Below are 24,296 nucleotides of genomic sequence, written 5' to 3'. Positions count from 1 at the left end.
CATCAATGAAGCAGGGTTGTCGAAGAAACAAGGTATTGGTGGGACATGAAAAGAATTCATCGAAGGAGATAGTTCTATCGAAACAATGAGATCAAAGAAACTAGGGAGAGTTCCTTCGATAGGATTTTTCGAGAGAAGAATAGTGTCGAAAAGATACTAAAGTTATTGACAGACATTAATAGTTTCATCGAAGGACAAAAGGTCGATAAAACATAAGTTTTTCATTGAAAACATGCCATCGGTAAAAACAAAAGGTCGAAGGAAGCTATTATTCTTTCACCGACATAAGGAGTTTCATCAATGCCAAAGCAAAAGCTGGATAATGAGGAACCATTATCGATAAACTTAAAGATCGATAAGACAGTTGGGTTTCCTATAGAAAAATAGGGTTTTGATGAACTGAAGGAGGGTTACATCGGTGAAACCACAAAGCTCCTTAATGATAACACTGGTTTCATCAAAACAAAGGTAACATCGATGAAACAAAGGCATGACCGACGATGACAGTTTCATCAAAAGATAGAAGATTGATAAAACATAAGAGATTTTCATCGATAACATGCCATTGATAAAAACAAAAGGTCGAAGGAAGATATTCTTCTTTCATCGAAGGAGCTATTTTCATCAATAGAGAATATGTCGAAAGAACCAAAGGAGGTTTCATCGATGAAGCAATGGTTGTCGAAGAAACTAAGGTATTGGTGGGACATGAAAAGAATTCACCGAAGGAGATAGTTCCAATGAGATCAAAGAACTAGGGAGAGTTCCATCGATAGGATTTTTTGAGAGAAGAATAGTGTCGAAGAGATACTAAAGTTATTGGCCGACAGTGATAGTTCAATCTGAAGACAAAAGGTCGATAAAACATGAGAGATTTTCATCTAAAACATGCCATCGATAAAAAAAAAAAGTCGAAGGAAGATATTATTCTTTCATTGACATAAGGAATTTCATTGATGCCTATGCAAAATCTTCATAATGAGGAGCCATTATCGATAAACTTAAAGATTGATAAGACGGTTGGGATTCTTATCAAAAAATAGGGTTTCGATGAACCGAAGGAGGGTTACATCGCCACGGGTACGTAAGGCAAAGCTTTCGATAAAAATAAGGAGATTGGTGAAACCAAAAATCTCATTTACGATAACGCTAGTTTCATCAAAACAAAGGTAACATTGATGAAACAAAGGTATGGCCGACGATGATAGTTTCATCGAAAGATAGAAGATCAATAAAACATAAGGGATTTTCATCGATGACATGCCATCGATAAAAAAAAAAGGTCGAAGGAAGATATTCTTCTTTCACCGACATAAGGATTTCATCGATGCCAAAGAAGAAACTGAATAATGAGGAACCATTATCGATAAAAAAAGAGATCGAAAAGGCAGTTGTGAAACGTTGATAACATCGATGAAACATGACATTTCGAAGGGAGATAAAGTGATGCCATAGAAGTGTATGACTCTAAGAAATTATGAAAATGAGAAAAGGCATATATACCTTTAGATAAATGAAGAGATGGATAAGTCCCAGATAATCCATGAAGGATCCTGGGTCACAAGAGTGTGGGGTAAAGCTTGCATATATATATATATATGTATATTTATATATAAGGATATATATGCCAATGAGAGGCTGTAATATGAGGATGGATGACTGAACCACAGTGAGGGTTTTATAATGAAAGAACTCTGAGAAGTATATACAAAAATATTAGACGAGGGGCCTCTCCTTGGGCTGAAGGGTGGATGACTAAATGGGTGTGAAGGAGAGAACTAAAAATATATGATTGAATTTGAGTTTTAATGATTATATCCGACAATGGGTCGAGCCTAACTGCCTGAGTTAAAGTTTGGGAGACCAGATATATGGGCATATTTAAACTGAATGTTTGTCTGAGTATCTATACAAAAATATAGGGGCAGGAAGAGGAGAAAATAAGGGGGTTAAAACAGAGAAAAAATAGGGGCTGAAAGGACAAACATGCTAATGATAACTTAGGACATGAAAACCAAAGACGGGATTGCCTTAAGGTGGCACCGACAAGAGATTGATGCCATTGGCTCCCAAGTTGGCCAACTCATCCGCTCTTTTATTGCCCTCCCTATAAATATGATTGACTGTGAACCTATCAAAATATTTGCATGAGTCAAGAGCTTTTGACAGCAAAGTATATAGTCTCCAATTAGGCATACTACCTTTCCTAAGAGCATTAACAATTATAGTCGAGTCTCTTTCAATTTCCAAGTTCTTAACTCCTAGTTTCCTACATAAATGCAGACCCTCCACTAGGGCCATAAGTTCTGCCCAGTTGTTGGTGTTGATGCCAACCGGAGAGGCAAGGGTTGCAAGTTCCTTGCCTTCCCAATTATGAACAATACATCCTATCCCTGCTTGCCCTGGATTTCCATGGGAAGCCCCATCAAAGTTTAGCTTCATCCAGCCTACGCCTAGGGGCTGCCATCTACATGCAACCCTTGAAGGAATACTTGCAATAGGTCCCTCTCCTACAAAGGGAGGAAAGGATAAGCCTTCCCACCATTTTTTCATCTTTTCATCCCAATAAGTGATAGAAGTATTCTTCAATGTGCCTGATGATAGTTGGTTGTTCATGAGCTCGGTGATAGCTAATTCTATCCTATTAATGATGCTAAGAACCTCGAGTTTTTCATTCTTAAAGAGATGTCTATTTCTCTCCTTCCATAGTTCCCACATAACGAAAGAAGGAAGAGTTGTCCATAGACCTTCAAAGAGACATCCATGCCTGAGGAAAGGCCATGCCTTGATCATTCCAAAGATGGTGTGGGGGAAGGCTGCAGACCAATCAAGTTTATTGGTGAACTAGATCCAACATTTGTGAGCAAAGGGGCATTTAAGGAGGATATGATTGGTGTCTTCCTCATCTGCCTCTCAAAGAGGACATCTACTAGGGCCCTCATACCCCATTCTTCTAAATTTATCCGTAGTTAGGAGCTTGTTCTAAACCGCAAGCTAGGAGAAGATACCTACCTTAGGCAGACAGTACTTATCCCAACAAAGTTTAAAAGGAAGCTCGGTCATAGGTCTTAAAAATGATTTGGAAATGAGAGAGTACCCATCCTTGGAGTTGTATTCTCCTCTGAGGGAGCCATCCTAGATGAGCTTGTCCTTATTCTGACCTAAGACAATGTTCCTTGATTTAAGAATTGCCATAAGTTTTTGTTTATCCCTTACCGGGATATCCTCGTCTTCCTTCTCGATCCACTGCCAACCTGCCCCATCCTCTAAAGGGGAGATATAGTTGTTTAATAGGGGACCTCTATGCAATTCAAGAAGGATACGAGTGGCACCAAAGTCATGGATATTATCAATAGCCTTATATCCTTCCCATGAATCTGACCAGAAAAGGGCTTTATCCTTGGACCCCAAGTTCCAAGTAAGTCTTTCGAAGATAATCCTCCTGCAGTATAACATAAAATTCCATAGGAAAGACCCTCTGGGAGGGTTGGTTTCTCTAAAGATTTGGATAGGATTCCCTCCATTAAGGTATTTGTGGTGCAGCAAGAGAGCCCATTTGAGGTGGGGGTTTCTAAACATCCTCCAAACTAGCTTGGCACCCAAGGCTTTTCCCTAATCACGAAGGTTTTTAATGCCAATTCCTCCTTCCTCTTTAGGTTTGCATATCTTGTCCCAGGATATTAGTGATATTTTACGATTATCATTAGCACCTTGCCAAAAGAAAGTCTTGAGATGCTTGTTAAGCTCTGCAAGTTTAGAAGAAGATAAATGTTGACAGGAGAGCTGGTAAATGGGCATAGCTGACAAGATTGATCTAACCAAGGTTGCACTACCTGTAGAAGAGAGCCATTTTCCTTTCCAAGTGTTAATCCTAGACTTGATTTTATCCACCAAGTTGTCCCGTAATTTTGAGGGTCTTCAACCCTTATCAAGGGGAATGCTAAGGTATTTACAAGGAAGAGTTCCTTCACTAATCTCTAGGACATTGTTGATCACTTTCCCTAAGGAGGGGTCTATGTTGAACATAAAAACTATAGACTTGGCCAGATTCACCTCTTGACTTGAGGCTTGCATATAGGAATTAAGGATGCCTTTGAAGGCACTCACTTCCCTTACACTTCCCTGCCCAAAAAGCATCATGTTGTCGACAAATTGCTAGTGGGTAAAGGAAGGGAGGCCACTAGTGATGGGGATTCCTTGGATGCCACCTTCCTCTTTGGCCTTAGAGATGGATCTACCTAGGGCTTCAACCATGATGATGAAGAGGAAGGGGGACACAGGATCTCCTTGCCTAAGCCCTCTTCAGTTACTAAAGAAGCCTTTCGGGGAACCATTAACCAAGACTGAGAATTTGGGGGTGGATATACATTCAAAGATTAGGTTGATCCAAAATTTTGAAAATCTAAAGGCCTCCAAGCATTTGCATAGGAAGTGCCAATCAACTTTGTCGTAAGCTTTGCTTATGTCTAATTTAATTAGCGTACTAGTGGCCTTGTTGAGCTGGACCGAGTGAATGGCTTCTTGGGCTATAATAACCCCATCATAGGTTGATCTATCTACTACGAAGTTGGTTTGTTCTTCACTAATGATAATGGGGAGAAGATTCTAGAGTCTAACTACTAGGGTTTTGGTTAAGAGTTTGTACAGAGTGTTGCAAAGGGCTATTGGTCTTAAGTCATTAAAGCTTTCAGGATTCTCTTTTTTGGGGATGAGAGCTAAGAAGGTATTGTTGATTTCTTTGAGAATCTTACCAGAGTTCTCGATACCTTCTAAGGCGTCTGTAATCTCTGTCCCCATAAAACCCCAACATTTTTGGAAAAAGCTCATGAGGAAGCCATCTGGGCCTGGGGCCTTGTTAGGATTAATCTTCATAAGGGCAGATTTAACCTCCTCCTCAGAGAATTTCTTTGACAGGATTTTGTTGTGGTCATCGTTAATGAGTTTCGAAAGATTTTTGCTAATATTGAGTTGGCCTCCGAGGTTGGAGCCTTCAATATTATTTAAGATTTTATCAAAAAACCATGCTGCCTCGGAGGCAACATCATCTGGTTCAGACAGGATGGAACCCTGGCAATTCTTAATACTGTTGTGGAAAAACTTAGTATTTTGGTCCCCATCACTCAACCAAGTCTTCCTCGATTTTTGTTTCCAAAAGATCTCTTCATTTGAGAGTGTCTTTTCATACTTAGAGAGTAGAGCCTTTTCTTTGAGGAAGAGATGTTCATCCATCCCCTTCTCAAGAACCTCAATGTTAACATTCTTAAGATCATTTTCTATTAGGATTTTTTTATCAAAAATATTTCCAAAAGTAGTCCTGTTCCATTCTAAGAGCTTCCTTTTGATAAGCTTTAACTTTCTTGTGATAATAAACATCTTCGAACTAGAGAAAATGGAGCTTCTCCACCAATTCTCAATTAAGTTTAAAAAGTTATCATCTCTGAACCACATGTTCTCAAATTTGAAGGGACATTTTTTAGGGGAGTGGTCAGATGATAAGATTAGTTGGAGTGGAAAATGGTCAGATCCTGCTAAAGGGAGGAGTTCTACATTCAGGGTAAAGTTAAGCTCTGAGAGCCCTCCATGGATAAAGAACCTATCTAGTTTCTTAGCGATGTTATAGAAACCGAGCCTTTTGTTGTTCCAGGTGAAGGCATTATCTATCATCTGGATTTCCAACAGGGAGTTCCTATTGATCCAGTGATTGAAATCTATAGCTGCAAGAGGAAGTTTGTTGCTACCTCCTCTTTTGTCTACTACCTTAGTGATAGCATTGAAATCTCCCCCAATGATGCATACATCATTTGGAAAACTACTGAGGAAAGACTCAAGTTCCACCCACACCCTAGCCTTATCCCTATTTTGGATAGGACCGTAAACGTTAATCAATTTGAATCTTAGGTTATGTTTATAAATTACTACTCCTCCCATCCAATTTTGCTTAATATCTAAAGGTGTGAACGAGATGAATCTAGAGTCCCAAATGATGGCTAAGCCCCCTGAGGCCCTTGTTGTCGGGGAGTGCTTTAGTTGTCTAACACCTAGTTTTTTTCTCAAAAAGGGCTATCTCAGAGGAGTTCATTTTGGTTTCTTGGATTAACATTATATTTGGTTTAGAATCAAAGATGCAGTGCTTTAAAATGCGTTGTTTGTTAGGGGCATTCAGACCCCTAACATTCCAAGTTATGATTTTCATGGCTCTGTGGGGAGGAACTTCCCCTCCCCTACATTAAAAGGATTAGATTTTTAGATTGACCCTTGGCTTCTACATCCTTTGATCTTAGTTCAACAAGGAATCTCCTACCTCTTCTCTTACTATGTTTAGCACAATCAGGAGAGTCTTTGCTTCTATCAGAGCTGAGAATGCCTAGAAAATTAGGGTTATCATTTTTTAAGTTATCTAATGCTACAAAGAGTTCATTTGTTCCTAAGTCAAATCTAGTTACATCCACTAGATTTTTGACAAATAGATCCCTTTGTCTTTCCAACTCCTCATCATCACAGATTCCATCAACCATTAGGTCCATGAGGTCGTTTACTACTTTTTCCCCTACAAAATTGGCAATGATGTTAACTTCCCTAGCCACTTGATCTTTCTCAGATTCTACAATTAGATCAAGAACATTCTTGAGAGATGGAGGGCCAGCCTCTGCCTCCTCAAAGCCTTCTAGACTTGAGACTAGAGAGATTGGTTGACCATGTAAGGATGCCGATCCTGGATCCAGGGAAAGCCTATCCAGCTCTGTTGATTGCTCAAAGGCAATTAGTTCCATTAAAGGGGGAGACCCCAAGGGACTCAACCTCTCTGGAGGAATGAGAGAACTAGAAGATGACATATTTGTCAAGCTAGGCTGCTCTTTTTGGGGGATAACCTCATTGATTTCACCCTCTTCCAGATCTTGATCCCCTACAAGAGAGTCAACTATAGGTGAATTTATAGTTAGTAGTGAAGGAAGAGGGGAGTGAGAGGGCTTAACAAGGGGGCTATGAGGATATAGGTTCAAGGTAAGATGATTAGGGTTAATATCAATCTTATAGCCCTCTAGGGTAAAACCCCCTCCTTCCATGAACCTGAATGGAGCGTCCCTAGACTTGAGCAGTGATACAGGGAGAGGTTTCTTGGAGGGGATCTGCCTTGGCATAGAATCTTCAAAAGGGCCATTATAAAAGGGTAATTCTAGGGTTAAACAATATTTATCACATTTCAGAGTCATAGGCTTTAAAGATTTAATGTTAATATTCATATTAACGATTAAGAGTTGGTTAAAGAAGCTTAGGGCTGATTTTTTGACTTCTACAAATTTACCTATCATGTTGCCTATTATTCTTAAAAAATCATTATTGTGCAATTCTACAGGAAATTTATCAAGTGAAATTGCTCTATTGACCATAAATGAATTGAATTGAGATGGGAGAAAGAGAGGTTGCCATTCCCAGCAATCAAACCCTAGACCTTTAAATTTTAATATATCCTCATTAAGTAATGAATTTCTAAGATTCTGATTACCACATTCAATCGCTAAGAAATTATCAGGAAGGATGTCAATTTTAACCTGGTTATTGAAGGAAGACGAAACCCAGTTAGCAATTTGTTCCGTCGGGATCCCCCAGCCTTTCCACTAAGAAAAGATCATTCTATCGCTATAGTGCATTTGATACCTAGCCTGCTTATAATTATCAATTTCAATAACCAACCTGTTAGGAGTAGTTGGGGAATTTGGAGGTAGATCCGACATAAGGTGCTTAATATCCTTGGAATTGTGATGGCCAAAGGTTTCCTTATCCTCTAATAATTTGCCCAGAGATTTTCATGGAGGAATGAAGTGAGCAGAGGAACTCTTTGGCTGGTTAGGTTTTATAAAACCCTCCTCTCGACAATGATTGGAAATCCTTTTGAGACTGTTTGGTTGCTCTAATGCCCTTTTGTCGCTAACCACATGCCAGTCCTGATCCTAGCCCTTGTAAAGAGGCAGGGGAGCCCTAACTGCATTAACCAAAGAGTATTTTGTTTTCGCAAAGAAGGCCTTTTGATCGCAGGTCTGTGAAATGACCCTACCAGGATCCTCAGTCCCAGAGTTGTTAGCCAGAACAACAAAATGGTTAGCAGAACCTCTGTAATATCCTCGCGGTGGATAAGAGCACACATAGGAGGATGTCGATGCATTGCATCTCCTTTTCGCACGCAGAGACATGTTTTTTTTATACTTGTAATCTTAATGTCTATTGACTAATATTAATATGGATTAATATTGTATAGGATTTTTGTGTAATAATTATAGATTTAATATAAATTAAACATTTGATTTCATAAGTCATGAATAATATATGCATTCGTTGATTACATAGTTTTGACTATATAATTATCAATTATTTAACTTTGATGTTTCTTAATATTAAATTATTTATTTTAAATTAAATTTAATATTTTGAATAAATAAAAATAAATATATTAAATAAATAGTTAAAAATACATAAGTTGAATAATTTTTTTAAAATAAAAAATATATTTTGTAATATTGATATATCCATATTATAAATTAGTGAAAAAACATTGATTATAAAAATCTAATAAAAAATGATGAAATCTCATCAAGATGGGACATTATTTCAATGTTAATTGATATTTTATTTGATTATAATAATACATGTATTTAAATGAGAAAATTGTCATTGCCAATGTCAACATAGAACAACATTCTATCTAGTATTCCAACCTTAATTGTCATATAACAACCGTTTTGAATTACAAACGATTCTAAATATTTGACAGCTTTAAAAAAAATTGCATAAAAAAAGGAAGGCGATAATTGCAATTGACACAAGGGAATTAATCAAAGTGCTCCTACTTTTTTTTGCCATGTTCTTCGATTATACTCATACTACAACATTGTTAGGGATACTTATCACTACCACTATTGATGATCATATTCTTGAATATAGAATAGAACAAAGCTACTCAATGTAACCAATATCCTAAGTTAATCATCTTCATACATCGTAAAAATATTTTGTATTACAATAACATTTTGCATAGCTTCCTAGTTTAAATTATAACTTGCATCCGTTCATTTTAAGTTTTTTCCCACATTTCAAGATCAATTCATTTGTATTCTAAATTACTCCAAACAAAAGCAATGTTTGCTTTTGCCAACTTTCACGTGCCTTCCAATACATTACCTAAAATATATCTTGTTATCTGACATAACCATTGCACGTCGTTGAAATACAAATGCTAGTATATAAAAATTTTCTCAATAAATAAAAATAATGTTTGAATACGTTAGGGAAAGTTTGAATTGAATAAACAGTTTTCGTGGAACCCGACCTCCTTTCACAACTGACATATCGTAGTCATAAAACTTCGTGACTGGAGGATTTTCACGTTTGGAAAATTTCTGGGCAATGAGACAAAATTGATATTATATTCTCTCCACATTTCGTAGAATTTTCCGAGTATTTATCTGTAAATTGCAAATTTTAAGTGCCGAGAGTCGCATTTCACGGTCATCGAACTGGAATTGATTGGTTACTGAGTTGGCAGTTGCAGTTTAATAATAATAAACATAATTTACGGTCAAAACATATTTAATTAATAATAACCTCGCGTAATAGTTACGTTGGTCAGGCCATTCCTATTGCGTCAAATTTTTCTTGACTTTGACTCATTCTATTTACAACAACTTGGTTTCGGAGCCTGCTTAATGGTGGTGTTCTACAGTCAAAAGTCTCTTCACCAACATCTGCGCAAGTGGTTTCCCAGAGCATTTAAACCACCAGAAGATCATCTTGAGTTTGGAAACGATGGCCGGGTGTCTCGTGTCAGTGCTTGCAGATCATCTCACTTCAGTTCTGATTGGAAAGATATTTGAGGAGATTTCATTAGCTAGCAGGCACAGAGAGGATTTGGAACTCATCTGTGATGAGCTCGAATCTATCAAATGCCTACTCAACGACGCCGGTGGAGTGTGGAGAACAAACTCCAATTCAGTAAGAAATTGGTTGCAGAAACTTGAAGACTTTCTCTACGAAGCTCTCCACCTGTTAGAGGATTCTTCTCAGCCTCAGCACCACACCACCTGTATCTCCAGGTACTTACTGGGTCGCAAGATTCGGGTGTTGAAGGAGAGAATCCGCTGCATCCATCGAAGCTCAAAGTATCTCAAATACCTGAGGAACATGGATGTGAAGCCCCGTGCAGCATTACTCACCGGAGAATCGATAAGAAATAGAAGAAAATCAAGTGGGCTACTTTTGGAAGCTACAACGGTGGGAATGCAAAATGATATTGATCTGATCAGCGGATGGCTGCTCACAGATGGCCCTCAGATCATTGCTGTAGCGGGCATGGGAGGGCTAGGGAAAACTCTTCTGCTTCAACACGTTTTCAATAGCCAAAAGATCAGAGAATCCTTTGATCATTTGATTTGGGTGGCAGTATCCCAAAGTTTTGTGGTGCATCAGCTGCTTCTCTACATAGCCAGACAAATAAATTTGCCGGAGGATCAAAAACAAAGTCATCTAAACGTGGAGGAGGTGAGAGATAACATCCGTAGGCACCTGCATGGAAGCCGCTGTTTACTTGTTCTGGATGATGTGTGGGACAAGCATGCTTTGGGATCCATTGGCTTTCCATTGGAGGGCAGAAGTAGAGCGATGCTTTCAACGCGCGACAGGAAAGTTTTAGAAAATGTGGGAGCTCACCGCATCCATCACATGGACTATTTGTCTGAAGAGAACAGTTGGAGATTGTTCTGCATTCATGCGTTCCCTGAAGATCACAATCAGAGTCCGCCGGAGGAGTTGGAGAAGGTGGCCCGTGCAATTGAAAGAAAATGCTCCAGATTGCCGCTGGCGGTGAAGACAGTAGCAGCATCTATAGCAAGCGTCAAGCAACTTCCTAATGAATGGGAATCCACGTTGAATAGGCTAAACAAAATTAGCACAATCAAGGACGACATTCGGCCAATCCTGAGGTTAAGTTACGACGCACTGCCTGCTTATCTAAAGCCTTGTTTTCTTTTCTGTTCTGCTTATCCAGAAGATGCTATAATGAGTTGTAAATATCTTGTACTAGCATGGATTGCCCAAGGATTTGTTAATCCTGAAGAAAGAGAAGACTCTTATGAGCTAGGATTCTCTTACCTAAATGAATTGGTTGATCGTTGTATGATTGAATTTGTTCCCTATGATGGGAACGATTACATCATTAAGTACTGCAAAATGCATGATCTATTACACGATTTGGCTCTTTCAGAATCTCAAAGCCAAACCAGATGTTTGATCCAGGCTGGAAAAAATGTGGAGAAGTTCCCCGTAGAAAAGTGCCATGGCCTACGTAGGATTTCCTTGATTAAAAACAAATTAACTATTATTGACAAAACCATCCGTTCCCCTGGGCTCTTCACTTTGCTTCTATGGAACAATCTTCATCTCAAATCAATATGTGAAGATTTTTTCACAAAAATGAAGCATTTGAGTGTGCTAGACTTAAGCCAGACTTCCATCAAATCACTACCCAAGTCTATTGCCAAGTTAACACATTTGAAACTCCTCAATTTATCGAGAACAGACATTGAGAAGCTTCCCAGATGGTTTAGTTGTCTCTCAAATCTCCGGTCGCTTGATGTTAGTTGCTGTGAAAAATTGAAAAATCTGCATTCAGACATGAGCAAACATCAGTATTTGCTGCAGCTAAATGTGGCAGGTTGCAAGAACTTGGCTTGGATTCCTGTGGGAATATCCAAGCTTGTCTCTCTACGACTGTTGGGACAAGTTGTATTCAAGTTGAGGGAAAACGCACCAAATGCATTGCAGTTGAGGGATCTCAAAGACCTGACTCGGCTCCAACATCTGTCAATTGCATTCAACGGTCGCTTAAACTCTCAAGACATAAAAGAGGGGATCTTTGGAGGCATGGAGGACATGCGAAAGTTGCTCTTCGAGAATTCTGATGAGAATTCCATTGTTCAGCTTCCCGACGACATGGCAGGCATGAGACGACTGGAGATTCTTCATCTTCACAACTGCGTGGTACCCTCATGGATCTCTCAACTTCACAATCTCATGCTTCTTCTCTTGAAGGGAGATGATTCTCATAATTACCAGGGTCTGCAATTAATTCCAAACTTAAGGCGGCTCATCTTAGTGCAGAACAAGCAGTGCAAAGATTTCCCCTCAGATTTTGGGAACCCTATGTCATTCCCCAAATTGGAGGCACTGATAATAGAAGATTTTTGGCGGCTGCAAAGATTTCCGTCCCTGGAAGATAACGCAATGCCAATGCTACAGCATCTTCGACTGGCGAATTGCATGCGGCTGGAAGGAATACCTCAAGGCTTGGACCGGCTTAACAGTCTAAAAGAGCTTCAAGTCATCGGCTGTGAAGGGTGCCACCACGATCTTCAGGAAAATGGCCATTATTGGCCAATTTTCAAACGCCGTAATGTCCAAGTGAAATGCGGATAGTGGGAACTATGGTGTTGCTGAATGTAAAAGTAGAAAATGTCTATTTACAAGTAAAACGGGAAAACCGGGAATAATGCTCGCAATCGTATTCTCTCCTTTCAGATACAATCATTGTCAAAGTTAGCCATGACTGTCAAACCTAATCCATGCACCCTACCGACTTCTTGCTTTTGTTTTGACCACATACTAGTGTTAATAGTTTGTTAACTCTGCTTTTTATATAAAGCGTGTTTAGGGGCGTAGAAGGTTATTGTTATGAATGAGGCTTTAGTTGAAAACAAATTGGAATAGTTTTTTTATAAAGTTGTATGTTGTAATTACCTAAACAACAATGTCATGTTTATTTGAATTAAAATATTTTTATTTTTATTTTTATTAAAGTTGGAATTTTCATTTTTCTGAATTTTGTTAGCATATATTAGTATGAAAATATATCACTATCATATTACATATAAGTTTAGTAAACAAAGAAGGTGGTGAGTTAGTTCAAATATGTACAAAATGGATGAAGAATAAAATTCAAAGATGGGTATATTAGGATAACAATGATAACTTGTCTTCCAAGTCCACAAAAGGGGACTAAAAAAGTAAGCCTATAATGTCTATCTACCACAAATCCCAATATATCAAATCCAGAAGAGTATGATGTGCCTACTACAAAGAATGAGTCAAAACAAAATGTGATAGATGTGTGATATTAATATATGCATTCTAACCATATTGACCATTCCATTATCATTTTTCCATACAAGATGTTGAAATTCGAAAACTTACAGATGAATCTATCAATGTTGAAATGCAAAAATCTTTATTCTTAGAATACTAACCCATAGATTAAGAACATGCATCCTTTGAATCTAAATTAGGAGTAATTAAATCTAGAGAATACATAGGTATATTCTTAGGAGGAGAAGGAGCATCTAGATAAGCCTCGTTATCATCACAACTATCAAGACTTGCCAAATGTAAAGTTAGTATCTTGTACCATTATCATATAGTAAGTTATCACAATCATCAAAAGGAATAACACTATGAATAACATGATCATCTAAAAATGGAGAATGATGTAGGTCTCAATAGATCTCCCAAAGTCTAGTTCAAAGAATTCAAGAAAACTCAACATGCGGGATGAAAGATATAGTGTTAAAAGCAATGCTATTAGTAAATCAATCTTAGGTTATGATCATGTTTGTTTCCCACAACTATCTTCTAATCAAGTATTAATTTAGTGACAAGTCCATAAATGTGTGACACAAGATGAAAACAACTAAGATGTTTTAGGATGCCATTCTTCGAAGACATGCAGTTCCCTTTGTTTAGGATGATTATAGAAATAATAATTATAAAAACCTTGGTTTTACAATGAGAGACTACCATATACGGGGCATACATTCTCAAAACCAAACCTAACTCTTATACAAGACGTCCTCAAAACTAGACATATTAATTTTTAAATTGTAGGTTTTATACAGGTTGTTGCATGCTCCAAACTAGACCTAACTCTTAGATGAGATGCTTAACTCTTGAAACCAAATGGGGACATATGTAGCAGGGTGAGTTGAGTAGCATAACACAGCTTGCTAGACCTCTCAACTCTTCCTTTTTCAAGATGAGTGAAACTAGCATAATACAACTTGCTAGACTATTATGAATCTCCTTCTTTACATGAATCACACAACATAACACAACTTGTTGTCCTGTGAGTATACATGTTCTCGTGGGTCACTTGGCATAGTACAACTTGCTAGCTTGTCCATTCCATAGCCTCTCTTGCTCTTCTTCTCATGGATCACCTAGGATAACACATCTTGCTAGCTTGTGGTATTCATGTGAGATTTCCTATTTATGAATCATGGTTCATCACTTGATGCATGTTCTTTCTCTTTTTATGTGACCACTTGTGTTCTTGTAATAGCATTCTGAGAATGATATGAGTGGTTGAGACATTTTAATTATCGAGGTCTCTTCAACTCTTTGACTTGGAGACCTTTTAATGTTCGTACTAACCCCTTGTGATGTGTCTCTTTTGTCATTTTTTGCCTTTTTGTCTTTTTCTTATTTTGTGTGTCCTTGCATGTCATTGCATGAGCTAAGATCCTAAGATTGGGGGCTTGGTTCCTCAAAATTAGCAACATCTTATCTCCTTGTGATCTCACTCCTAGCTGCTCCTCTCTCTAATCTTTATATTTTAACATAAGTATGTGCATAGGCTCATACTCCTGTTAAAGTGACGGTCAAATGTAGCATCATAAACTATAACCGATACAATTTACACCTCATGTTTGTGCTCCTACTTTAGCGTGCGCCATTTTCATTCCCCTTTGGCTCATTTTGGTCCCTTTTACTTCAACCTTGATATCACATGTTGACACCATTGAGTGGGCCCCATCCTGAGGTTTCCTTCTCCCATTTCTTAGTTGTTGGTCCTATTTTTGGAGGACCAGAGTGTGGGGTGCTTGGTCCAAGCCATGACACCCCAAAATGCCCTGGTCCCCCTTAAAGAGGACCCAACTTGAATATGGGTAGGCACTCCCCCTCCTTGATGGATTTTGGTCCATGTGGCTACATTTGACTATTGGAGGTTATCCAAGTTAGTAATTAGCTTGGGAAACCCTATATAAAGGCATCCTATCAATTTTAGATCTAAGAGTCCATCCATTACCTATCAATGATATTTGTGCATCCATCAAACATTCATCATCCAATATTCTTAAGAATTCAAGGCAACATTTTATACTTCAAGCATTATGGAGAAAAGTTACATCAATCTTCATACAAGCATGTGTGTTTGATTAGGTTTTTCATGTTCATATGCTTTTCATGCCATTACCTTCAAAATTTGTTATTATATTCAAATAGAATTGTATTATCAATATTTGTATCAACCAATGTAGATTGAGGTATATCTCCTAGCATTTACTTTAATATTTACATTATTAAATTGAAGGCTAGTTCCTAAACTGAGGTTTAACCTAAGGAAAACCCCTATCCACAATATTTTCTCTCTCTTTCCATGTGTATGTAATTGACTCAAGAGTTGTACTCAGAGATTCTAACAAATTTGATGATGACAAATAGATTCATATTTCAACAGAGTGAAAGTCAAAGGACCGAGTTGAATCTCTACTACCCGATACCAAAAAATAGCTCTAAATTTTGAGAACATATTCTAATTCTGTTCTTTTGTCCAGATCCCTATTTGTGGCTCTGTTGGATATATGCATAATTCTATTTTCATCAATTTACTTCAATTACCCATTATTTTACCCTAATTTGACAACTTACATCCAAACTTCAACTCAAAAGAGGGAGACAACAAATTGGTATTTATCTAATTAGTATTCTCAATCTTCTTTCTAATTTAATTGTGGCTAGATCAATTGGATTTTGGTTGTCTTTAATGTATTGGTTCCTTAAGTAATATTAGTGGTTTTATTATATTAATTGGTGAAATTCTAGTTTTACACCAATTACATTAACATTAGAAATTCTCTTTGATTGTGACAATGCTAGAAATGACAAATGTAAATTTGTTCCTCGTAAAAGTGACTATGTTGACCTAGAGGTTGAAAATGGTAGGAAGTTAAAAGTTGGGAAGGAAGTTCCTCATAAAGATAGAGATTGATCAATATCTTGGTGTGATAAATACAAAGGAGTTATAGCTTGGACTTCTGATGGGATTAAGGGTATAACCATAATGTATCCTACACACCCTAGAGTTTGTTGAGGCAACTAAACCAATCTAACAAAAATAGACGCCAGTTAACCCAAAGGTTGAATCTCTTATGGATTAATAATTGTACACACTTATCAATTCTTGAATCATCTACCTGATCAAATATAGCATGTGGGTATCCAAACCTCATGTTGGTGTTGAACATAAGATGCCACTGAGAGGGGGGGTCAATCAATGGTTTCTAAACTCAACCCTTTTATTTTCTAAAAGGTGTGTACCAGTTAGCAGTTCCACACAAGGTGGATATATCAATGAGATAGGAGAAGACATCAAGATGCAATCACACACAATAGGAGCATCACATAACACCGGATGTACGAGGAAAACCCAACATGGGAAAAACCTAGTTGAGAAATATTGTTGGAGTCTATTGCTCCAATCCAGCCTCACAATAAAATGTTGGTTACAACATTTAGGGCACCAACCTAAGGAGAACTACCTCTTCTTTATGGCACCAACCCAAGGAGCACTAACCCATGCACCGAGCTCCAACTCAGTGATTACAATGTTATTTAATAATACAAAAGTAATACCCTCGCTACAAATCAAATTTGTAACTCTCACACATGTCTCTCCACTAGTTCACCTCTATTTAGTTCTTGGTCAGTTCTCTACTCACCTTCTCTTTGTTGCAACCTTACTGGTTCAGCCTCTGCTTCTTCTTTGTCGGTGCTCTACTCTTTAATCACTACCGGTTCTCATCTTGCCAGTTATTCCACTTGCAAATTTTAAACCCTACTCTAATCTTCTCTATCTCTTCTCTACAAGTTCACTCTTCTCTCATTCTTTTGCTGGTTAAGCCTCTACCTCTTCTCACTTTCTCTCTACTCTCATTTGCACACTGTAGCTACCTTCTTACCGGTTCACACCACTATTAGGCTCAACGACAGTTTGTCAGTTACTTTACCCTTCTCGGTTGAACATTCTAATCGGTTCTCTCTCAACCACTCAAGCACCTTTGTGATTTGGACTCTCTGAATGGTTGTCTCTCCACTGCACTCTCACACTCTATCCTTCAACATCTAGCATGTAGCATTATTAATAATCTTTGATCTTTAGTCAACATATTCATACCTGAGTTTTCCCGCCATGACCAACATTCAAATCTCTAGTGCGCTAGGGTTCCTTCATCAACCACAAGGCATATCAAATTGTATCAGATCTCTACCCTAAAATAGTCAACCTGCAATTGATCTCCTATCACCACCAATCATGCTGCTTCCAGAATATGTTTGCCATATTTAGCAAACACGACAACTTTGGTAGTCTACACTTGTCAATCACCATGAAATGATCACTCAATTAGCTTCACCTACCTAGATCAACACCTGGACACTTTGCATCGATCATGAAGCCACCAAATCAGATCTCTGATCTTTGATCTGTCTCGAGCCATACCCTTTTGTTCTTGTCCCATTATTTATTCCATCGACATTAATGTCGACCAATCATCACCTACCTCACCAATAATGTATGGTCCATTTGTATCACTTGGACTCCACGAGGCATCTCTGTCGGCATGCACCTCAACTTGGTCACCATGTCAGTTTGGACTCTATCACTAACCAACATACAACCGGGTTCATCTACTGGCTCACTAACTCTGTCGGTTATATCATAACCGTTCAAGCTTCCAGTCATCACTTGCCAACTCTGCTGGTGGAACACCTTTGCCCGGTCACTTCATTTTGCCAAACAATAGCATACTCATCTTCATTGGATAGGAGCACACCACTTTGTCTCATTGCACTCTTACCAGTTCTCTATACTTACTAGTAGGCACCTTGATGACATCATGTTATCAACCTTCAACTGTTTCCATCTGAGGCATCTACATTTTGATTGCACTCTCTGTCTACAGCTACTCAACCTTTCCTTCTTCTTCATCAGCCCAAACATCATCTCAACCAGTTTGTCAAAGTGACAAACCCATCACTTCTTTATTCTTCTTTTTCTATCTCGGTGGCACAACATGCCAACTCTTGCTAATCCAGTGCACATCTTATATTTCACACACCTAAGGTATCCTTGTGTTTCATTGGTTGATCTGGTGTGAGCCTTCAATCATCTTCCTTTAATATCTTTGACTTATCTGAGAGCATTATCACTTATCGATGGGAGAGAATCCTTGTCATCTGCTTCCAGCATTGCACCAATATGTCTTAGCTGACATTGAGTAGGTAAATCTTCAATCAGGAACATATGATCTAGTTGGTCATACTCACTATCAGTCATATCACCAATCCTGTGATATCATCTTCATCCGGTGGGAGTCTTGGTGATTGACATCCAACTGCATACCGGCTCTACACTTCTGCATTCTAACTGGTCACATGCTTTCTAGTTGGAAACCATACACTGCCAACATATCACTTACCGGTTGTTATACCATACCCGTCCCCAGTCGTTATGTCTTCAACACAAGCCAACACTAACTTGTGTATTGGTGACTCCAATGACCACTATGTTGGATGACATTCTCTTCCTTACTGGTGACAAGCTATACCAATGACCTGCTATACTAGTTGACATCAATGACACCATTACCAGTTGACATCAATGATAGCTACACCAACAATCTATCATACTGTTTGCCATCCTATACTGGTTTCCATCAATGAGAACACAATGCCAACAATCCTCCCCTTTGGCATTGATGTCAACACACTTAGCATCCGATATACTACAGATTCTTTCTCCCCCTTTGAAAACAATGGCAAAGGATCTCGACATCTGATATACTACAAGCTCTCTATCTCCCCCTTTTCTATTGGTACTACAAAATTTATCTTTCCTTTTGACCACTATGCTCTACAACCTGTCAACTAGCAACATTTTAGAGGGAGGCCATAGACACCAACTGCCAGTCAAACTGCATCATCTCCCCTTGATATGCAGAAGTTATTCTGACCCCAAGTTGCTGATACCTAGTGTTGAAGCTGACACTGATACCAATTGTATCTTCTAAGATACCAATTGTATGTTCTTCTCTTGTGTAGGTAACTCTCCCTTACTGCAAGCAACACTCTCGGTGGTCTAATTGTGATTTCAATAAAGTACAAATTGGATAGACATTTAAATACCTCACAACACTGTACTGATAAGAACTCAAAAGACACAATCATACTAGTATAACCATAGACACATTCACTCCCCTTGTGTCTAGTATATCTAATACAAATAAGAAAATATGGCTGTGAACTCCCCCTGAGTCATAGATCTCATATCATTTTTGTCTGTCAGGTTCTAAACCAGTTCTCCAATCTGCATTTTATATCAATTGAGATGTAAATGTATGATCAACTGATGATCTTTAAGCTCCATTATATCTACCACAACTTATGATGTGATCTTAGATGTACACAATGCCATACCACATCTCTATCATGCCAAAAATCAGACTGATTAGTCCATAAAGATGCATGAATATAAGATGTACTACCAGGCCAACACATGTCATTCAGGTCTTTTCCAATATCACCTGAGACATATTCACCTCAAACCATGCTACCGGAGTTACTCAAATGATCTTGGACCTCATTGTCTTACATAACCTGCAATATCGGTCAGTATCCATACTGGTAACATATTGCACATACCGGTTTCCTACACCAGTCCATTATCACCACCAGAGCATCTTTCTCTAACTCTAGTCTTCTTGTGTCAATTCTTCTGATCCCAATTGCAAATTACCCATCCATTGACACATGCAACAGTGATCCATCTCTCATGTGTAGGTGTGTAGCCAAGGCAACCACTACACACACTTTCCATCTCACTTCCTTCCTTTATACCAGCAGCAACATGTTCTTCCATTTGCCCTTTTCACTAAGGGGGTGAATAATATTGTCAATGTGTTACCCCCCCTAAGATTCTGCATCTCCTTTAGGCATTAGGAGATATCACCTGTGCATTCAATGCACAGTGTCAGTCCATGGTCCTACTCTCTTCCTTTTTCTTCCATAAATGCTTGGTCTCATTCTTCTTCCCATTTTCAGTCTTGGAAGTAGGTCTTACCTTCTTATGTCAATTGGTCCATGCACCGGATTATTCCTAATTACCAGATGCATTGTTATAGAAGAAAACAGTGTTCATGCCATAAGCGTGATTGGGGGACCTTCTGTCGAACCGGTTTGACCATCTTCTTCTGGTCACATTATTGTAACCATCTACCACAACTGATGGACCATTTGATCTTGTAGGAACAAAATATCTTCTTCTTTTGTTCCACACAACACTTTGTCTCTCATATGCTCTATACCCATTTTCATATTGAGCATAGTTGTTGCACCGACTATCATGTGACTAAACTTTCTTGTTCTTGCACTCATGACTTTTATGCCCAAATTCATTGCATTTATAACAAACATAATCTACATTTCTTGAGGCAGCAAATGGACTCTTCCTATTATGCATAGGAGCAGATCTATGCATGTTTCTACAACTTGACATACTATGGCCATAAGCATTACTTTTTGGACAAACTACATTTTTATTTCTAGACCTATTTATGCATTCATTTTCCCTATGACCATAATCTTTTCAAGAGAAGCAGTAATCAGTAAAGGATGGCATATGACTTACAAATTTATTCTACCATGCATGAGGAGATCTTATCAGTTTAGTATCTCCATTTCTACTTCTCCAGAAATGGATTTTGGATTGTCCACGCTCTGTAGTTCTACCATCTGATCCCTTCTTTTCCCACACTTGTTTTGTCTTGTGGGCAGCAACATTTATTTTTCTTCTACCTATAGGAGGTCTTCTTTGTTGTCTTCTTCTCAAGTTCTTTCTTTCGGTGAAGCTACCCTCTACCATCTTTCCATTTCCTTTGGGATCTGTATTATTTCTCTTTCTTGCAGCATCAATCTTCATTCTTAGCTTCATGTCTTCACCAGTTGTGGTTAGGTCAACCTTCTCCCTAGGAGTATTCCGCACAGTGAAGGTCTATCCCTTCTTATCTCCATTGGAGGAGACAAACATAATGTCTTTGTGGGGGACACTCTTTCTAGTGGAGCATTCACCGACACCATTTCCTAATCCTACCATATCCTTGGAATGCTTTTGCTTCTTCAATATTTTTTCCAAGGCATCACTATTGCCATCAAACCGGGTTGTTACCTTGAGCTCATCCTAACATTTCTCAAGGTCATTTGAGAGATTCTCCATTTCTCCTTCTAGCTACACTGATACTCTTTATCCTTTACCTCTAGCTCAGATGCTAGATCTTTACACCTGCATTCCTTAGTGTCTTCTTTCTTGAGTCTTCAACTCTTAGATACATTTGTTAGATTCTTCAAGGCATTTGAGTAACCAGTTTTGTTCCACAACCACAACATTCTTGAACAATTTGTATTTACTAAGTTCTTCGAGTGCACTTACAAGTTCTCCTTCAAGATCAACTTCTCCTTCATCTTCTTCTTCATCTTCACTATCACTTCCAAACACATCTTGTCGATAGGATTGATCTACGTGATCACTTTCAGATGTGTACCTCTCATTCTTTGACTCTTGCACCATGAAGAGTTGGGTTCCTTCTTCATCATTGCTGATGTTGTTAATAGATCTACCTTCATTTGCAGACTCATGTGTTATATTTTCCTTCTTCCTTCCACAAACTGGTTTTATAGTGCTAGGCTCATTTCCATAGAGCTTCTTTAATCTGTCCCATAAGCTCTTTGCCGATTTGCAGTTGTCCACCTATGAGGAAACATCATTTAATAACCCACAGAGTATAGCCTTAATTGCTACATCATTACACTGATGTCTTCCTTTTGCATCTGAATCGGTGGGAGGACTGACTTTACTAGGGCAGGCATTTACTACTGACATCCATACATCAAACCCAAGGGAGGATAGGTAGACTTCCATCCTACAAATCCAAATAGAACAGTTTGAACCATCAAATACATGAGTAGGGATTGACACTAAACAAATCATTGTGTTGAAATGCTAGAATCTACCCAAGTTGGAGAAATTTAATAAACCGAGAACCTATGCTCTGATACCAATTGTTGAACACAAGATGCCACTTAGAGGGGGGTTGAATCAGTGGTTTCCAAACTTAACCCTTTTAATTCCAAAAAGGTGTGTACCGGTTAGCAGTTCTAACACAAGGTGGATATACAATCACATAACAAGATGCAATCAAGATAGGGGAAGACATCAAGATGTAATCACACATAATACGAGCATCACATAACACCGGATGTATGAGGAAAACCCAAGATGGGTAAAACATCAGTGAGAAATGTTGTTGGAGTCTACTGCTCAAATCCAACCTCACAATAAAACAGTGGTTACAAAATTTAGGGAACCAACCCAAGGAGCACCACCCCTGCTTTAGGGCACCAACCCCTGCACTGAGCTCCAACTCAGTGATTACAATGTCATATAATAATATAGAAGTAATACCCTTATTAGAAATGAGCTTTGTAACTGTCACACATGTCTCTCTACCAGCTCACCTCTATTCAGTTCTCTGTTGGTTCTCTCGGTAAGTGCACCAAGATGGTGAACTTAAAAGTGGCCAAATGCAAAAACAAAAATGAAAATTTTCATAACCCATGCATGTTCTGGAAATTCAAAAATTTGCTAGGCTTGGTAACACCAAGCCTAGCCAAAAACAATTTAAAAACCATTATATTTTATAATAAAAAATCAAAAGTTCCTCAAAACCCATACCGCTTTTGAGAAACATTATATTTTATAATAAAAAATCAAAAGTTCCTCAAAACCCTTACTAGTTTTGAGGAACATTATATTTTATAATAAAAAATCAAAATTTCCTTAAAACCCATACTGGTTTTGAGGAACATTATATTTATAATTAAAAAATCAAAAGATCCTAAGGGTTTTCAGGAACATTATACTTTTTAGGAAGTAGGAAGATAGGGATAGAATAGGATAAGGAGAGGAAGAGGGAGAGAGAGTTAGAGACAAAGAGAGAAGGGGATAGGAAGAGGAAGAGAGAGAGAGAGAGAGAGGGAGAGAGAGAGTAGGATAAGGAGAGGTGGATGGATGGAGAGGGAGAGATGGGGAGAGGGAGAGAGAGGGAGATTGGGAAAAGGAGAGAGAAGGAGAGAGAGAGAGAGAGAGAGAGAGAGAGAGAGAGAGAGAGAGAGAGAGAGAGAGAGAGAGAGAGAGAGAGAGAGTAGGAGATAGGAAGAGAGGGAGAGAATAGGATAAGGAGAGGGGGAGGGAGAGAGAATGGGAGAGATAGAGGAGATTGGGAGAGATGAAGAGGGGGCGTGAAGATGGGGAGAATAGGATAAAGAGAGGGAGAGGGAGAGAGAGAGAATGGGAGAGAGGCAGATGCATAGACACACACACACACACACAAAGAGAGAGAGAGAGAGAGAGAGAGAGGAGATTGGGAGAGAGGGAGTGGGAGGGTGAAGATGGGGAGAATAGGATAAAGAGAGGGAGAGGGAGACAGAGATAATAGGAGAGAGACAGACACATAGCGTGCGCGAGAGAGAGAGAGAGGGAGATTAGGAAAAGGAAAGGGGGAGAGAGAGAGGGAGATTGGGAAAAGGAGAGGGAGAGAGGGAGAGAAAGGGAAATTGGGAAAATGAGAGAGAAAGAGAGAGAGAGAGAGAGAGAGAGAGAGAGAGAGAGAGAGAGTAGGGCAGAGGGGGTAAGAGAGATAATAGGGGATAGGAAGAGAATAGGATAAGGAGAGAGAGAGAGAGAGAGAGAGAGAGAGAGAATGAGAGAGAGAGATTAGGATAAGGAGAGGAGGAGGGAGGGAGACTGGGAAAAGGAGAGGGGGAGAGGGAGAGAGATTTAGAGATAGAGAGAGAATGGGATAGGAAGAGAGGGAAATAGATAGGGATAGGAAGAGAGAGAAAGAGAGAGAAAGAGAGAGAGAGAGAGAGAGAGAGAGAGAGAGAGAGAGAGAGAGGAGAGGGAGTGAGAGGGAGAGAGAGGGAGATTGGGAAAAGGAGAGAGAGAGAGAGAGAGAGAGAGAGAGAGAGAGAGAGAGAGAGAGAGTAGAGGAGAGGGGGGTAAGAGAGAGAGTAGGAGATAGGAAGAGGGAGAGAATAGGATAAGGAGAGGGGGAGGGAGAGAGAGTGGGAGAGAAAGAGGAGATTGG

General features: G+C 38.8%; 2 protein-coding genes across 2 annotated transcripts; both read left to right on the top strand.

Moving 5' to 3' along the window:
• The first annotated feature begins 9,798 nt into the window (after positions 1 to 9,798).
• LOC131051208 (disease resistance RPP13-like protein 4) lies at positions 9,799 to 11,336 on the top strand. The gene is made up of 2 exons (XM_059220364.1): positions 9,799 to 11,207; positions 11,252 to 11,336. Exons 1-2 carry the CDS (start codon positions 9,799 to 9,801, stop codon positions 11,334 to 11,336), a joined length of 1,494 nt encoding a protein of 497 aa, XP_059076347.1.
• Positions 11,337 to 11,371: 35 nt separating this feature from the next.
• On the top strand, positions 11,372 to 12,694 carry LOC131875592 (disease resistance protein RGA2-like). The gene has a single exon (XM_059220177.1). The coding sequence runs from the start codon at positions 11,461 to 11,463 to the stop codon at positions 12,460 to 12,462; it is 1,002 nt and encodes a 333-aa protein (XP_059076160.1). The 5' UTR covers positions 11,372 to 11,460; the 3' UTR covers positions 12,463 to 12,694.
• Positions 12,695 to 24,296: the final 11,602 nt, after the last annotated feature.

The sequence above is a fragment of the Cryptomeria japonica genome, chromosome 5 (genome assembly GCF_030272615.1).
Source record: "Cryptomeria japonica chromosome 5, Sugi_1.0, whole genome shotgun sequence".
NCBI lineage: Eukaryota > Viridiplantae > Streptophyta > Pinopsida > Cupressales > Cupressaceae > Cryptomeria > Cryptomeria japonica.
This window is presented reverse-complemented; position numbering and strand designations above follow the sequence as displayed.

Coding starts and splice junctions, on each gene's coding strand:
- LOC131051208 (XM_059220364.1), top strand. CDS start 9,799: ATGGCCGGGTGTCTCGTGTCAGTGCTTGCAGATCATCTCACTTCAGTT. Junction 11,208..11,251: donor GGGAACGATTACATCATTAA/GTACTGCAAAAT, acceptor TGGCTCTTTCAG/AATCTCAAAGCCAAACCAGA.
- LOC131875592 (XM_059220177.1), top strand. CDS start 11,461: ATGAAGCATTTGAGTGTGCTAGACTTAAGCCAGACTTCCATCAAATCA.